The sequence below is a fragment of the Dunckerocampus dactyliophorus genome, chromosome 10 (genome assembly GCF_027744805.1).
Source record: "Dunckerocampus dactyliophorus isolate RoL2022-P2 chromosome 10, RoL_Ddac_1.1, whole genome shotgun sequence".
NCBI lineage: Eukaryota > Metazoa > Chordata > Actinopteri > Syngnathiformes > Syngnathidae > Dunckerocampus > Dunckerocampus dactyliophorus.
Window position 1 is genome coordinate 17,192,482 of NC_072828.1, and position 17,833 is coordinate 17,210,314.

The 17,833-nt window shown below is 40.6% G+C and overlaps 2 protein-coding genes across 3 annotated transcripts; both read left to right on the plus strand.

Moving 5' to 3' along the window:
- Positions 1 to 139: 139 nt before the first annotated feature.
- Positions 140 to 9,060, plus strand: tor3a (torsin family 3, member A). 2 transcript variants are annotated; one of them, XM_054790235.1, is made up of 6 exons: positions 140 to 642; positions 703 to 837; positions 3,440 to 3,705; positions 5,288 to 5,463; positions 7,772 to 7,896; positions 7,972 to 9,060. In XM_054790235.1, the coding sequence occupies exons 1-6, from the start codon at positions 429 to 431 to the stop codon at positions 8,217 to 8,219; spliced, it is 1,164 nt and encodes a 387-aa protein (XP_054646210.1). In that variant the 5' UTR covers positions 140 to 428; the 3' UTR covers positions 8,220 to 9,060. The 2 variants fall into 2 exon arrangements, with proteins under 2 accessions (XP_054646210.1, XP_054646211.1); XM_054790236.1 differs by having other exon boundaries at positions 142 to 642; positions 715 to 837; positions 7,972 to 9,059.
- A 424-nt stretch (positions 9,061 to 9,484) lies between these two features.
- Positions 9,485 to 17,809, plus strand: calr (calreticulin). Its single transcript, XM_054790234.1, has 9 exons — positions 9,485 to 9,751; positions 10,177 to 10,278; positions 12,479 to 12,682; positions 12,760 to 12,854; positions 14,329 to 14,538; positions 14,616 to 14,729; positions 14,841 to 14,984; positions 15,883 to 15,975; positions 16,084 to 17,809. Exons 1-9 carry the CDS (start codon positions 9,658 to 9,660, stop codon positions 16,288 to 16,290), a joined length of 1,263 nt encoding a protein of 420 aa, XP_054646209.1. The 5' UTR covers positions 9,485 to 9,657; the 3' UTR covers positions 16,291 to 17,809.
- Positions 17,810 to 17,833: the final 24 nt, after the last annotated feature.

Consider the following 17,833-nt stretch of genomic DNA (forward strand, 5'->3'; position numbering starts at 1 on the left):
ATTGTATGTGAACAATGTGACACAATTATACTGGTTCTTGTTTACGTTAAGATTTGATCTTAACCGCTCAGAGCCAGGGAATTCATTGTACCCTGTCATGCGCCTCGCCCCTCCCAGCTGGCTTTTCCAACATGGCGGACTTCGTTACATTGTGTACTACGCTTTCATTACATGCGTGTTGTGTAGAGGTGGGCAGTGTTGCGCTTGCGCTCCAATTTCTTAAGATGTCAACTGAACAGAACGCGCTGTTTGTCGCGTATTTACTACGCTACGTCAGAAGGGTATTCTTAAATAGTGTGCTGAAATGTGCAAATGTGTCCAACTCTGATAGTCAACTTCCGGCGTAGAAATCTGGTACGCCCCTCCTCCAATGGTAGCATCGACAGACGTCGGGACAGTCATGCAGTGATAGCTCGATGGCTCATTAGATGCTGTGTCCAGTTTACGGCCACGGTCGACCTCTTCCTCCAATGGTTATCCGCTTCTTATTGCCGTTGCTGTTGCTGCTGGCTGTCCCCGCACACAGTCATTTCTTCAGGCTGGAGACCCTCTCCAATGCGTCCACTTACTATTTTAATTACATTTACTGCAACATTTGGGAGGGGGAGTGTCAGCCCCACCAGGACGATGCGACGCAGCAAGGTAAAAGAACATTATTATATAATAGCACGCATGACCTACTAAACTGAATGTCTTGGTGAGGTTTGTGGACAGTTCCTACCAGGGACCTTTGGGCGGCGTTTCCCCAAGACTACATTAGCCTGGTGTACCATTGGTACTGCAGCCTGGGTCAGTGCTGTGAGTCTGGAGACTGCAGGGTGACCAACAACATCACAGGTAACGGTTGAAAATGTACGCGCCTGCACTGGATGGTAACAGCACATAGCAGCGTTATAATGACTTATTGATTACTAGTGTGTAGTCTGCTTTAATAAAACACTGCTCCCTGTAGTTTCGTGCAAACAAAGTGCATTTTTTATGCATGAAAGTCATTGGATAAATTGCACTGGTCATGGGACAGACTATACTGTATCCGCAGTAAAGGACAGTATTAGGGTGACCGTATTTAATTACCAAAAACCAGGACACTCGGCTGACAATGAGACACTCAAATGATACTTGGTGTTTACTCAAAGATGCCTTAGAACGTGGTTCCCAACCCCCGAGGCGTGCGTCATTTGGTACCGGGCTGCACAGAAACAAAAAATAATTTCCACTATTTCAGTTTTTTGTTTAATTTTGAAAAGTGGCCGGATTCTCTCTGTTACATCCGTCTCACTTGACGGCTGTCCATTGTGCGTGTGCTAACTTTATCTCATGCCGCACAGATAGACTACTAGTGTATTTTTACCATTTTTCTTTCACCTCATATTTGGTCTCAAACGGTAATACTATGTGGGAATGCATAAAGGTAAGTTTTGATGACTTATTGAGTGCTAATGTGCACATTTGTCTCAAGTTAATTCATGCTAGCGCACTGCCTTTTACCACACACGTCAAACAGCGATGTAATAGTCTCTCTGGAAAAACGTGGCTGGAACTTGAACTGGTGGATAGTGGGTCGGCATTCATTTTGTGCTTTTAATTCGATGTTATTCATGTCTTTGTTTTACACAATACATAATAAATAAGATAAATTAGATCGCTATAATGTGCGAACCACCCGCCCCCCCATGCCTCCATACGGATAGGAAAATGTTGTACAGTAATTATATGAATAATAAAGACATTACTTCAAACAACCAAATATCTCTACCTGTAGTTTGAAGAACAGTTAAAACCAGGACATTTTCATCACTTTTGAGGGGGGAAAAAAACGGCCAGGACCGGACATGTCCTGGGAAAACACGCTAGTCATCCTAGACAATATGGAGGCAGGATTACAATATGACAGTCGTCATTCACATGACCATGGTGCTTGAAATTTTGCATAAATCGAACTATTTTAAATGAAAGCAATCTTTAAATGGAGAAATTAGCTATACTGTCCACAAACTGTGATCTGTCTGTAAATAATATCATAAATACATTTAAAAATAACTGTAACTTTAAAATAACTGTAACTTAAAAAAATATATATATATAAATTGATGTAATGTAATGTATCACACACTATTACATTGGATATACATGATGAATAGTTTATTATTTTTACATATTATGTAAAGATTTGTGTGTAGGCTCCAGCTTCCCTATTGCCCCAAACAAGGTAAGTTGTACAGAAAATTAAAGTAGACTTATGCACATATTTAATTTACTACTGAAGTAAAATGCTGGAAAATCTGTAAAAGAAAAAAAAAAGCTGAAGAAGTTATATTAACGAACGTCACATGGTTACATTTGCACAATTCGGCATGTCTGAAAATGAGTAGGAAGCAAGCAATCTCTTTCCTGAGAATTCATTCACATCATAGGAAAAACGTAAACAAGGATAGTAATATAGGATTTTTTAAATAATGGAAAATGATTAAGTTAGAATGAATGGAGACGTTTAAAAAAGACATGTGAAGCAAATACTTGAGTCAAATTTTAACTGAGTCTTATAAGTAATTTTGGGGAATAAATTGAATACTTACTTACTGGTGATGATCAGGGAATGAAAGGTTTTGCTTAATATTGTTGAATTTGCATCAATCTACTGTATGTTATTATTGTAGCGTTGTTATAGTTGATTGTTGACGACTACAGCTGCATCAAGTCTTTCTGAGTTGTCTTTTACTCCTTTTAGTAGAGATCCTTGATGTCTTTGACAACAAGTACTTTGGTTTCCTCCGTTACTCCATTTAACTTGATGTAGATTTTGCCGTTGGCGTTGGGTCCTGACTCTTTTCCACAGCCGCCACCTCTGCATTTGAAGTGAAATGGTAGTGAGTCGGTAGTTTAATAATGCACTTCCTGAAAAAGAGCATCGAGAAATCGATAAAAATGCACAGTGTGATATCCATTCCTTCTTTTTCTAAGCTGCTTATCCTAATTAGGGTCGCGGGGGTATGCTGGCGTCTCTCCCAGCTGACTTTGGGGGAGAGGCGGGGTACACCCAGGACTGGTCGCCAGCCAATCGCAGGGCACATATAGGCAAACAACCATTCACACTCACATTCATACCTATGGAGTTTGGAGTCGCCAATTAACCTAACATGCATGTTTTTGGAATGTGGGAGGAAACCAGAGTACCCAGAGAAAATGCACGCACGTACGGGGAGAACATGCAAACTCCACACAGAGATGCCCAACGGAGATTCAAACCCAGGTCTTCCTGATCTGCTGATATGTGGCCAACATGCAAATTTCTTAGGAATTTAGGAATGCGTTTATTACTGCATTTCCTTTTAAAAAAACTAAAGCCAGGAAAATACAGAAAAGCAAATTATAATGTAAATATAGAAATATATATATTATTTATTTGCATGAACATATTTTTTGTGATGACTTATTGCAGGCCTGGCTAGAGACCTCCAGACCAAGCTTCACGGTCAGCACCTGGCCCAGTCTGTGGTTCTGAAAGCCATCCAGGGTTTTATCAACAACCCGGAGTCCAACAAGCCCCTGACACTGTCCTTCCACGGCTGGTCCGGTACCGGAAAGAACTTTGTGGCCAGGATTATTGCAGATAACCTTTATCGTGACGGGGTAAAGAGCGAGTGTGTCCGCCTGTTCATCGCCCCGTTCCACTTTCCACACGCTAGACTGGTGGACACGTACAAGGTAGGTCAGCCAGAAGCCTGTTTGCCCTGTGAGGGATCAGTGCCAGAAACATTCTGGTCTATGTCCAGTGAGAACCTAAAAAAGGGTCCAGAGCTGGAATGATAACACTTTTAGGACGGGAGACTTTTTGAAAGCTGGCGTCAGCCCAGGTAGGACACCGTGGTCATGATCCACTCTATGCAAATGTTACACAATCCCTGTGGTAGATTTCCAAATGACGTTTGATTACTATTGCACAGGTGAAGTGAAAAGTCCAAACTAAACAAATTGTTACATTAAGCACTATAAACTGCTCTTAAAGCCATTAGGCAAGCAATCTCAGCATACGAAACAATGGAAAGAAAATAGTCAGTCCCATGGTGAAATTGTGAACATCAAACCTATATTAACGGTACAAGCAATGATCTAAAGGGAGTTTATGCGGCAAGTTCCCCAGCTGCTCAGAGGGCGCTAATGTCCGAACGTACTGCAAGCATTGTGTCCTACCCTCTTCCTGTTTTTGAATACGTAAGCTACACCGACATAGCACACACACTAGTTATGTTTGTTGTCAGCTAATGATAGCAATTTGGCAAAGTTTGGCTTCTCATGTTAGCTATCATTTCATGTATAGCCTATAGTAATAACATGAATGTATATTGATTGCACCTTTGAGACTGCTTTTGTGTGTGTGGATGTGTTACAGAAATGTGAATTACCATCCAAAGATATACGTGACCAATCATCTTGCTTGAGCCGAACAGCAATATATGGCCATTGTTAAAGTAAATTCATAATTGTGAAAAATGTAGGCATTTTTGTATAATCTGTTCTTTCAAACCACTACTAGTAATTTATGCGACGAGTGATGGACGCATGTAGTAGGGAAAAGGGAGGCCTGCTGAAGATGAGCTGATTTCACACTTTTAACATTCTAACTGTCATAGTGTCAAGTGTAAAAACAAGTTAAACACTATCGCAAAAAACAGTAACTCTTCACATGCACTTGGCACAGTGTATTCTCATCCTACGCTTTATTATTGATAACTTAATAACGTTAATTGTCACTGTTTACCCGTTGATCTATGTTCCTGCCATCACCTATGGCCACAAGCTTTGGCTAGGGACCAAAAGAGAAAGATCGTTGACCAAAGCAGCCGAAGTTAGTTTCTTGAACTCACCCATAGAGAGAGGGTAAGGATTTCAGATGTTCCTGCACGCTTCCCTGGTAAGGAGTTTTGGGCATGCCCAGCCGGTAGGAGGACCCTCGGTAGACCGAGCACACGCTGGAGGGATTAAGCCTTGCAGCTGGCCTGGGAACACCTCAATGTCAGCGCGGGAATTGGAAGAGGTGGCCAGAGACCGGGAAGTCTACGCTTCCATACTGAGACTGCTGGATATGTGGGAGACGACAGATGGATGCGACTTTAGCCAAACAGTACTGAGCACCGCAACAGCACCGCGACTTTGTCTATGAGTTCCTTTTTTTTTATCGTCACCACTTTTTCACTTTGTCATCCTGGCTTGACAAGCCAAATAAAAAGCAGAACACTTTTGGAATGTTAATTTTGATGCTCTAATTTTTTTTTTCTTTTTGTAACAGGGTCAACTGAGAGAGGCAATCCGGGACATGGTTCTCCGTTGTTCCCAGACGCTGTTCATCTTTGACGAGGCTGAAAAGCTCCACCCAGGCCTCATCGATGCCATCAAGCCTTACATGGACCACTATGACAACGTGGATGGCGTAAATTATCGAAAGGCCATCTTCCTCTTCCTCAGGTTGGTTCCACCTTTATTGGGCTGGATATTGTAACAGCATCTCCAGGAGGAAGGATGTTTCTGCAATAACTGCACCCTTATCCAGATTCTCAACTAAGATATGCGGGTCACAGAATCATGAGAAAAAAAATAGTTCACTTATCTTGCTAAAAAACACAACCTCCATGTCAGAGAGGAAACCAAACAAGTGTGAAAATAAGTTAAAACCACTAAAAACAAAACATTGTCAATATTCAAATGTTCTCAGTCGTAACTTCGATGGTTGCGTATGAGTAAGTAGAGACAGGATCACTGCTTGAAATTAAACATGTAACGTTTCGTAACTGTGGAGCCACAAGCGGGAACAAATACTGAGCAGGAAAGGAGGTATTTTGAATGGTACGTCCAGCTTCAAAGCCCTGGCAGATGGCTCTCTCGACAAGACCAAAGTTATTTGTATCTACTGTCGCTGTGAGAGAGAAGAAGAGAGAAGGTACTGGTGCACTGCAGGTATTTTTTATTGTCATTTATACAGCGGTACAACTAACAAGTGTTTTTAAGAGGCGAGCCGTCTCTTGGCTGATTTTTTTGCTGTGAACTGCAAGCTAAAAATTGGATTACGAGCTGCTAGTTACCGGCAGGCATAGCCAAGGACAGCTATTTGGGGCTTGTGTCAATGCGACAAAGGTAGAAGTGAGCGAGCGCACACAGCGCTCATGAGATGGCAGTAAAAGCTTGCAAGTAGGCCTGTCACGATAACAAATTTAGCTGGAAGATAATTGTCCTACAAATTATTGTTGATAATTGATATCAATTATTGACAATGGATGATTATTGATAATTGATATTATTAACAACATTTTTAGGCCATTTTTTCATTAATTACATGGCAAAATAATGAGAGTACAAAAGAATATCAAAAGCAGTAAACTTTAATTTCTCAAGCGTATTTGACATTTGCACCTCAGTTTGCATGTTCTCCCCGTGCGTGCGTGGGTTTTCTCCGGGTACTCCGGTTTCCTCCCACATTCCAAAAACATGCATGTTAGGTTACTTGGAGACTCTAAATTGTCCATAGGTATGAATGTGAGTGTGAATGGTTGTTTGTCTATATGCCCTGCGATAAGGCTGGCGACCAGTCCGGGGTGTACCCCGCCTGTCGCCCGAAGTCAGCTGGAATAGGCTCCAGCATGCCCCTGTGACCCTAAAGAGGAGAAGCGGTATAGAAAATGGATGGATACTTATTAGCGATTTATTAGCGTTTGTGCTTGAAAGGCTGTGTTCGTCAAAGAAGACAGAGTAAAAGTTGCACGTTGAAAGACCCGCGGTGTCATACTTCCAGGTCGTTGATGTCCTCAGACTAAGAAAAGCATGAAAAAGTGTTTGTGTGTGTTTGTCTCTGGGAAAAAGTGTTTCAAAGTGAAGTATAAGCTACAGTATACTGCACTACAGTATATGGGCACAGTCCTAGTTCTGTAAACTACTGACTGTCCTTGAGCACTCAATTTTTTTTTGTAATTGATTCATATTTATTTTTCTAACACCCTGTTTTTATTTCACGTAGCTGTTGGGTGTTTTTGGAAACCTTTATTGGTAATCACAATTATATTTTGTGAAATTATTTGCTTGAAGAGAATGATATGTGAGTGATAGACAGTTTACCCCACCAGTGTCTACTTGTTGTACATTGTGTTTGTTTTTTTCATTGAGGTCCATTTTGTATTGAGTTGAGGATTTTTAATAAACAAAAATTTGTATAAAGCGAGTCTCATGTTGATAGGGGTATTAAAAACTTTTAAATGATCTTTCAAAGGTCCACTTATTATAGATAACAACCTTTTTTTTCTATCTGTGATTGTCGATTAATTATGAGTTAACTATGGACAGAATGCAATTAATCACGATTAAATACTTTAATCGATTGACAGCCCTAATTAAAACTTAAACCCTTACTTAAATGTCAAGCACGTATGAACATGCTCTTACTTCATTTGAAGGGGTTAGACTCATCACATATCTTTATGGTATGCATTCTTCCTATACCTATACTTCCTACAGGTATGTAATTATTGTCATCTCAGCCATATTGTACTGAGCAGCCAGGACAGTGTGCACTGCTTTCCGACTTGACCGTAAGATGAATTTCCTGTTCTATGGTTATCTTTGCCAGCACGGTGGTGACATCACATAAATACAAAAAAAGCTAAACTCACCTATGTGGATTTAGTTTTTCTTGATTTTATTTTTTGTTTTGTATTTTCGTAGAGCATGTTTTGAGTAGTACAACTTAATTTATACACGCTTTTTTCTGTGCTGGCTGACTCTGCAGTAATATTGGAGGAGCGACAATCAACGATGTAGCCTTGGACTTTTGGCACTCAGGGCAGAACCGAGAGGACATCGGGATGGAAGATCTGGAACATCGACTCAGAGCCGAAACCATGGAGTCGCAAGGTATTTTCTTGTTTGTTTTTCCAGCTGTTTTTGAGTTTTAATGTCCAGTGACACTGTATTTTGGTTTGCTTCCAGGTGGATTTGCCCAGAGTGAGCTAATGTCGGGCCACCTCATCGACTTCTTCGTCCCCTTCCTACCTCTGGAATACCGTCACGTAAAGCTCTGCGCCCAGGACGCCTTCACGGCTCGAGGACTTGAGACAGACGACACCACCCTGGATGAGGTGGCAAAGGCCATGCTGTACATTCCAAAAGAGGAGAGACTGTTCTCGGCCCAGGGATGCAAGTCCATACCTCAGCGGATCAATTTCTTTCTTCCTTAGAAGACAGACCTGGAGCGGGTGCGGTGGTTCATGCCTTTACAGGTGCAACACGTGTCTGTCCAGGTCACAAAGAGCAGGTCACACAAGAGCACACTCTGTGTGGGGGAGAGCAAAGCACTATTTGTTGTAGAGTGTCAAAGACGCGCAGACGGGCCACCTGGTCGTCATGTGGCTACTCCTTTTAAGATGAACACGTTTCACTCTAAACTCTGCAAAAGTCTTAGTTCTATCAGAGCTGTCTGTTATATTGATATAATATAACATCTCATGGTGGCGTAAGACTTTTTGCACACACATAGCCTATCCACACTCTTCACCCAACTTTATGTTGCACTATCTTAAGGTCATCTTTTATTTAAGGGTTACTACTGACCGTTACTTTTTAGCATCGTACACACTGTGCTTTTTGAAGTAGGAGCTTCTTGTCAATGTTAAATTACCTTTTGGTGTTCTGAAACAACTCTAAAGGGCACTGAATTGTTACCAGGCACCTTTAAGAATCATTTAAGAATAATTAGTGCTTAATCTAGAGCAGGGGTTTTCAAAATGTCATCTGCAGCACTTTGGGGAAAAATAAAGAAAACGTTTTTCAAACCTGTTAAGATAATATCAGTTGCATGAATTGATTTTTACTTCCCATGTTGATTGTAAATATTTTAAATGTTTACACTTTTAATTGTTACATTGTTCTGTACAAGTCCAGCGTTTACCCCACCTCTCACCCAAAGACAGCTGGGATAGGCTCCAGCATACCCACGACCTTAGCGAGGGCAAGCGGTACAGAAAATGGATGGTTGAACATTGGAAATTAAAAATTATAAATGACACTCATAATGGTTTTCTTTCTTCTGTACACGCAAAAAGAATCACGAATTTATAATTGCACTACATCGTAGGGCGATAACTATGATAATAAACCACACCCATGTGATCCGTGAGACCTTAATAGATTGTATGACGCTTCACGGTCATTTTAAACAGCGTATTAAGAGAATGAATGTTCTTAATTTTCCCTTCTGACTACTAGTGTAAATAAAGACTTTAGAATACGACGAATGTTTTGAAATGGTTAGGATTTAATAATCATTTTATGTAGGCATAAACTGTCACTTAACTGGGATGCACCCTTAATGCATCACGCTCTCTGTTATCAAGCAAACGCGTGGTCTGCGCCGATTGGCTATAGCTGCAGCTCTTCAACAAATCTGTCCTTCAATTGGCTGATAGTTGTTTCACTTCCTGGCTGAGCTCCGGTGCTGACAGCCAATCAGATTGGGACATCTGTTCCGAGGCGAGAGGCGAGAGGGGGGTGCATGATTTCAGTGAAACGGCACTAAGGGGGAGTCAGCAGTTGCTACAGGGCGAAGAGCTATCAAGGAGACTTAATATTACTTTATTTTGGTACTTTTTTACGGTCGTTTGACGGCTGCTCGTTGGCATGACTGCCTTGTCGCTGCTCTTTTTGGCCGTGTCGGCCGCTTCTGTCCTGGCTGAGTCCTCTGTGTATTTCCGAGAGCAATTTGAAGACGGGGGTGAGGTCCTTTCCCATTAAATATACTCTTAAATTATATATTAGTGATGTGTTATTATGTATTATTTCACTATGAATACAACTAGGGTTTTGAATGGGTTGTATGTGACCATAGCTATAGTTAGCTTATTGTAACACATGTTAGCATTGTAGCTGGTCGATTTTTCCTTAAATTCTACAGTGCATGCATTTTTATGTAGGGTACATCCACCCCAATTTTGTTTGATTCCCGCCCCACACCAATTATGGTCAAACCCCAATGTTTCTCCCCTTCCCCCTTCTGTACAGCCCTCCCCTGGTCATTCACTGTAACCTCACCATCCCTCCCCCATACTCTGCATGTGACATACTCCATGCAGGTGGACAGCACAGCACTTCATATTACCAAATTTTTAAACATTTTAACACTTTTTTATGTGTGCACAGATGCTTGGAAGAGTCGGTGGGAGGAATCAAAGCACAAAACAGACTATGGCAAGTTTGTCCTGACTGCAGGGAAGTTCTATGGCGATGCAGAGAAAGACAAAGGTGAGTGGAGTAATTGAATCAGGCCAAAAACAATCCTAAACATCTAGGAGCAGGGCCATCTGCTGGATGTGGTTGATCACTGCTTCACTTGCCCCCCATGCAAGTGTATATTAAAGGGATAGTTCCGATTTTTTTTACATAAAGTTGTATGACATCCCCATCAGCATTGTTGTCCAATATCAGAGACTCACCCCCCACTTGGTCTCCTATGTCCAATTCTGGTCAGATTTCCGTGATGAAGAACGTAGTTCCACTTAGTCGCTGGGGACAATTAAGTAGACTTTGGCTTCCCAAAACTACATACGTTCAAAAGATGAATACATTTGCATCACAAAAATGCCTTCTCAAAAAAATCAGACCTCACAAGAGGCTTGGCGTTATATTTGTCTCCCACCGTATTCCTGCGCACTGTCGCCTGTACAATCATGTGTATGTGACGAAGACGCTCTCATCTACTTCCGCGACGGAGCGCCACGGCCATCTTGTTTACATATCTGTTCCACAGCGGAAGAAAATGTGAGTGTCTTCGTCACATGAACGCACTGGCGACAGCGTGCAGGGATACGACAGGAGGCAGATACAACGCCGAGCGTTTTGTGAGGGTTGAGTTTTTGAGAAGGCATTTTTGTGATGCAAATGTTTTAATCTTTTGAAGGCATATTATTTTTAGAAGCCAAACTCTTTACTTAATTGTCCCCAGCAACTAAGCGGAACTACGTTCTTCATCACAGAAATCTGACCAGAACTGGACTTAGGGGACAATGCAATGCTGATGTGGATGTCATACAACTTCATGTCAAAAATCCGAACTATTGAAGTACATTTTTGCTTTGTTTGTTTTAGCTTTTTTTTGTAATTTCATTATTTTTAAAATAAACGGTGGCATTATTAAAACATCGTTTTTGCACCAAAGGCTGCATACTGAAACTCAAAAGATTCCTTGTTTTCACATTTTTGCTATTTTGTTTAATTTTATTGAGGCAATGCGCCTCGGGCCACACTTTGGACATCCCTGTGTTAAGGGTAGAAACCTCCCATGGGACCCATTTGTATGGAAAAGACCCCACTATTACACTACATACAGTATATTATTTGGTTGCATGTATCGCATGGGGGCAAAATAGTGCACTACTTGGCCTCTACCAGTAGAGGCACTGTTGATTCAGCTGCAGTGTGTTTGCATGCTGAAGAACATGACATATGGTAAATGTTGTAAAGAAATGCAAAAAGTATCTATTTTCGCACTTAAGTATTTGCCATCTAAAATTAATATAAAAATGTATATTAACATTAAAGCATTTTATTAATTCATTGCTAATTTTCCCTGAATTCAATCACGAAATGACTCGTTAGTGGTGACACATGATGAAATTTTTTTTTTTCCCAGATGTTTTTGTTACATTAAATATAAATTATCTTTCATAGTCAAATTACATACTTTTTCGGCAGTGTAACATATTAACATTAACAATTAGGTGTGGTACGTACCTTGGTGTGAAGGTCATGATTTTACATAGGTTAATTTTCAGTACAGTAAGGGAACAAACAGCAAAACACTGCTTAGTTTTTGTGGTAAATGGTATTTAAAATGAAGCATTAAAGAGCAGTTGCAATCTGCTGGCAGGTAACTCAAATAAAATTATAAAATAAGAAGAAAAAAAATAGTGATATGGCATACAGAAGATTGAAGATGATATATGATAAACAGAACAAAAAGTGACCACACAGTAGTGGAAATATAGGCACAGGCCCTTTTTTATAGGGCTGGTGAAGAGCTCAGTCATATAAATGTACAACATAAAGCACAGAAATCCAACATCCCACTGGACAGTAATGTACTGAGTACATCAAAAACTGTATACAAACTCTCACAAGGAATCTGTTACAAAACGGACAGACATGACGGACATGTCCTGAATCAAAATATAACACAAGCTGTAATGAGGTAGATAGTTAGTGGTTAGCTCAGTAATGGGATGCTAAACAGTCACTGACTGAACTAGAATAAAACTCCACAAAAGTGGTGCAAAGGCAGTTTTAAGCGTTAACCAAGTGAGTGAAGTACAACTCCGCTGACAGTACAGTATAGACAAACAACCATTCACATTCATTATCCAGTTTGCCTACCATGTTGGTTTTTTTGGGATGTGGGAGAGAAACAGTATGATCAATCATTAAATGAACCCTGTTCCCGTGGTAGGTTTGCAGACAAGCCAGGATGCCCGCTTTTACGCGCTGTCTTCCCGCTTCGATGACTTCAGCAACCAGGGCCAGCCTCTCGTCATCCAGTTCACCGTGAAGCATGAGCAGAACATCGACTGCGGAGGTGGATACGTCAAAGTGTTCCCATCGGACCTCAAGCAGGAGGAGATGCACGGGGACTCCGTCTACAACATTATGTTTGGTATGTTTGCATCAGCATATTGTTTACTGTTAAATCTGTGCTCTCACATTGAACCTCTAACCTCTCTGTGTGTGAAGGTCCTGATATTTGTGGACCCGGCACGAAGAAAGTCCATGTGATCTTCAACTATAAGGGAAAGAACCATTTGGTTAACAAAGACATCAGGTGCAAGGTGAGTCATCAAGTGGTTGCGTAAAGTAAGTAAACATACTGTATGTTCCTCCTACTCAAGCAAAAAGCATTACATTTAAAGGTTGACATGCATTAAAATGTCCACAAATGACTACACCTAAAAAGTACTGCGCAAATGTTTTAGGTCACCACTAGCTTTGTCTTTTTTGTATTTTTTTTCCCCCCACAGCATAGTAAAGGTAAATACAGTGGAACCTCTAAATGTGAGCACAATTCATTCCTAGATGCTGGTTGACTTTAAAGTTGTTGTAATTTCAAAACAGTTTTCTCATAGGAAATAGATTGTTAGTTAATGTCACATTTTCATCTTCCCAACTGTCATAAAAGTGTAGAGATAGGTTAACCACTGTAAGATACAACTAATTGGTCTACAAATGCCAATAACCACTGGTGTCTCTACTTGGCGCCCGGTTAAACATTGGTTGTGGCTGAACGCAACCTCCTGATGTAGTCTTATGGTCACAATAGCATTGCTAAAACACATTTAATTTAAGAGATTGGGCTGATTTCATCCAGGCGTAATTCAGCTATCGGAAATTCACGATACCACCTGTCTTTATCTGTAGATTCAAGATTCATGACAATAAAACTCTCTTGAATCTTGAATCTTGAATATCTCATGTATTTATAATCCATCCCTTACATCAGGGGTGTCAAACTCAATCGCAAGGGGGGGCCAAAAGTCAAAGCCTACTTTAAGTTGTGGGCCGAACTGGACATTACCACGCACCCCACCCTCCAACTTTGTATCTTTCTTATTATTTATCCTGAAGTTGTCAACACTTTTATATTTCTGTATATTGACATTATTTTAAAAAATTATACAAAAAAACGTAAGTATTAAAATGGTTTAATATTTTTGCTATACTTCTACTTAATAGAATATTTCGTCAACTTGAGAGACATGAGATGTGTTTTTTGATTGATTTTAAAATACTGTCACTGTTTGTCAGACACCTAAAATAAAATCCTGCACTAAAACACTATCATTGTTTTTGCTGTTACAGTCTCATATAAAACCAACAATAATGATAATATTAAAGCAAATAGGCCTCTAGGATCGGAACAGTATCGGTAGATATGCAAATTCAGGTATCAGGATCAGCTCGAAAGTGAATAAATGTGGATCGGTGCATCCCTACATCTAATGATGGCTTAAGACTATTTTGTGTTTACTGTATTTTCGCACCCCACGACCCTAATTAGGATAAGTGGCATAGAAAATGGATGGATGGATGTATTTTCCCTAATGTTTTAATTGATGGTGGGTGCATTTCTTGTAGTCGCCTGTCAGTGGCGCCATAACCCCACAAATCCATGCCTCTGTATATTGACCAGTAAAATGTAGGAACTCTGGCAGCGCAGCTTGTAAAGTTCCTGCATCAGTGTTTTCAGCTTTTTAATTGATTGTAAACGTAACATTCCTAACACTTGTAGTCTTTTCTGCTTGGCAGGATGACGAATTCTCCCACTTGTACACGCTGATTGTCAACCCTGACAACACGTACGAGGTGAAGATAGACAACAAGAAGGTCGAGTCCGGCAGCCTGGAGGATGACTGGGACTTCCTGCCCCCCAAAAAGGTTAAGGACCCTGAAGCCAAGAAGCCAGAAGACTGGGATGACCGAGAGAAGATTCCCGATCCTGATGATACCAAACCAGAGGTGAGCGGGGTCACACTTCATTGAACCTTGCATGGCACTACAATGAAAGTGGCTTACCTCGGTGATCCGTTTCACAGGGCTGGGACAAGCCCGAGAACATTCCAGATCCAGATGCCAAGAAACCAGATGATTGGGACGATGAAATGGACGGAGAGTGGGAGCCTCCCATGATCGCTAACCCGGAATACAAGGTGATACATTTGAATGCTGGTGCTTAATTGACAGCAAGTGGTCCAATATTTGAGAAGAAATGAGTGGTTCTGTAGGAAATACAGAGTCTGGCTTTCTGTGCTGTCACATAGGGTGAATGGAAGCCCAAAGAGGTCAGCAACCCTGCCTACAAGGGCAAGTGGGTCCACCCCGAGATTAACAACCCGGAATACACTGCTGATGCAGAGATTTACAAGTATGACAGCATTGGTGTGATCGGACTGGACCTGTGGCAGGTAAGATAATAGAATCAACCCTCTATACCCTTTTACAGAGATCACACAAAATGACTGGTTTTGATATGGAACCGTTAGTGATGCACTTCAACCAATAAGGAAGTGTGATTTTTCTCTCTTCAAACTCGCTGCTGTACTTCCTACTTCGTCAGCCATTGTGAGCATAACATGGCTTGTCAAACTGTTTTGCTCTAATCAGCTAATCAGAGGACCAAAAAATGTTGTTATTGTGGCCCTTTGAGGCGAATCTGATTGGTTTAAAAAAAAAAAAAAAAAAAAAAAAAACAGACCCATTGCTCAGTGTTGAAGTGACATCCACCAGCACTCCTGACTCTGAAGGCCTTGGGCAGATTAGATTGACATGGCAACACATAGAACAGGGGTGTCCAGTCTTTTTCCACAGAGGGGCCACTTTGATATTTTTATGTACTGGTATGTTTAAATTTAATAAGGGCTAAAAAAAATAACTTTATATACATTTAAAGGCCAAGCTTTGTGTTGTTATTAGTATCAACATTTCAGCGTCTTTTATATTTTACCTTTTTGCTGTATTTTTCCAAAGTTTTTTGTTTAATTTTATTTATATAAATGTGCCCTGGGCCAATAAAAATTAAGCTTTGGGCAATACTTTGAAGTTTTGAACACCCCTGACATAGCTGAAATCTGATTGAGCAAAAAAATCAAACACTACTGGAGGCAGTGCAGCCACTTTTTTTAAATTGTGAGTGTATATATAGATGTGTGCATGCGTATATATACATACATACATAGATACATACATAGATAGATATACACACACACGTCTTGACTGAAAGTGTTGGTCGAATTCCAAGCTGTCCAACCTCAGTGGTTTATTTTAATCTTTCATTCATTTGCATTGCTGGTGTATTTGCTGTAGGTCAAGTCTGGCACCATCTTTGACAACTTCCTGATCACTAATGACCCCAAACTGGCTGAGGAAGTAGGCGACGACACATGGGGCAAAACTAAGGTATCTTAGCTTGTCTCCCTCTTGTGTCAATTCTTCTTGTGTCAGTTCTGTCCCAACACGAAATATTCGTCCCTTTTTTTTCCCCTACATTTTTTCCCCCCCTATCAGGATGCGGAGAAGAAGATGAAAGATAGCCAGGATGAGGAGGAGAGAAAGAAGCGCGAGGAAGAAGACAAGCAGAGGAGAGATGAGGCAAATGAGGAGGAGGAGGAGGAGGAGGAGGAGGAAAAAGATGAAGAGGAGAAGGATGAGGACGAGGAGGATGAGGAGGAGGGAGAAGAGGACACAGAGTCCCCCCTGAAGGATGAGTTATAATATACACCATTTCAAGGCAAGGAGCAGTTGAAAGAACAGACTGTCTATGAACCACTGGAAGCAGGCTGAAGTAGACGACTCACCCAGTGGGAGGAGTTTTGTTTGTTTACAATTTAGGGGTCAAATATGATGATTGGAATTCTAGATAGCAGAGGTTTTCAAAGTGTGATACAGACAATATGATATGGTTGGGACCTGCCCTACTCTTCGAAACATTTATTTACTGCAGCATATTTTGTGGAGTTTTCTGCTCGGCCCCGACTCTTACTCTAACAAGAAAAAAAATCATGTTTTAAACATAACTTGAGTTTAGCAGATTTGAAAGGGTTTTTTCACATTTTTTCAAGCTGCTGCATCTCCCAGGCAAGGCCTGTTTCACACATTGAAAACCACTCCTCTGTATAATTATGTTATCCTAATAACGATGATGATCGAAATATGATTACAAATGAAGATGTCATGATGAATGTCAGGACTAGAAAATCAAAAAACACATTTCAGAATTTTTTTTGCAGTTTAGACCCTCCAGAAATGTGTAAGGCGTGATTTATGTGTGTTTTGTCAAAACCTGCGTTGTTAGGAAATATACGGGGTTATTTAAAAAGAATGGACTGGTTTCATGACTCATTGCTGCGGTTTTGAAGCATTGTCACGAAATGAGTCAGTGACCATTTGAAAGAGGAGTTTTCCAAGTTTTGAATGGCTGCCACAGGGGCGCTTAAACATCGTATAACAACAGTGATCAACGCAGTAGATGGTGATAAGCTTATGTGCGTCTGGCAGGAATTCTCTTATCGCACTGATGTTGCCAGTGCTGCAGGTGGAGGCCATATTGAAAGCTTTTAAGACAGGAAATAACACTTGATTGTGCGTAGAGCACTCGTGACTTGGCAGCCGGTTCATTCTTTTAGAATAACCCCGTGTGGTGGTGTTGACACATGACAAAACCTATTTGCTTACTGCAGATTTTGTTTGTAAAAATATTTGTTTTGTGTATTCCTTGTCATGTAATGCTGTTTTTTTATGCTTTTGTCAGTCCCCAATTTAAAAGCCCACTCAACTGGTTAGGTAGAAATGATCACAACGAAATTTCGACATCGGAACCTCTAAAGTCAAATGCTGTTAAAGTCAACTTGCCTATTTTTGCACTGTACAGTTATTTGTGCATATATAGTCTCAGTGTAGTGTTTAAATGGATTTATGAAGCACTCCAGTAGCAGGAACGCTTTTTAGGTTGACCACTCATTGTTTGGTGTGTACACAAGTCAACTGTCCTCATTACCCAGACTGCCTAAAAAGGATAAGCGCTTTTTTTTTGTAAGACATTTTGTACTAATACTGGTGGTAAAATGAACGTGCAGAGGTTTGTCATTGCAGTGCAAAATAAAGACAGTTATGTCCCAATAAAAAACAGGAAAATGACTCAAAACCTCATTTAAAAAAAGTTATTAAAATATTTGCCACTTGTCTATAAGCAAATTAAACACTCTTAATAAAGGCTATAAAGTAAGGTGACAAATTGTACTTTTTCTAACTCTTATGA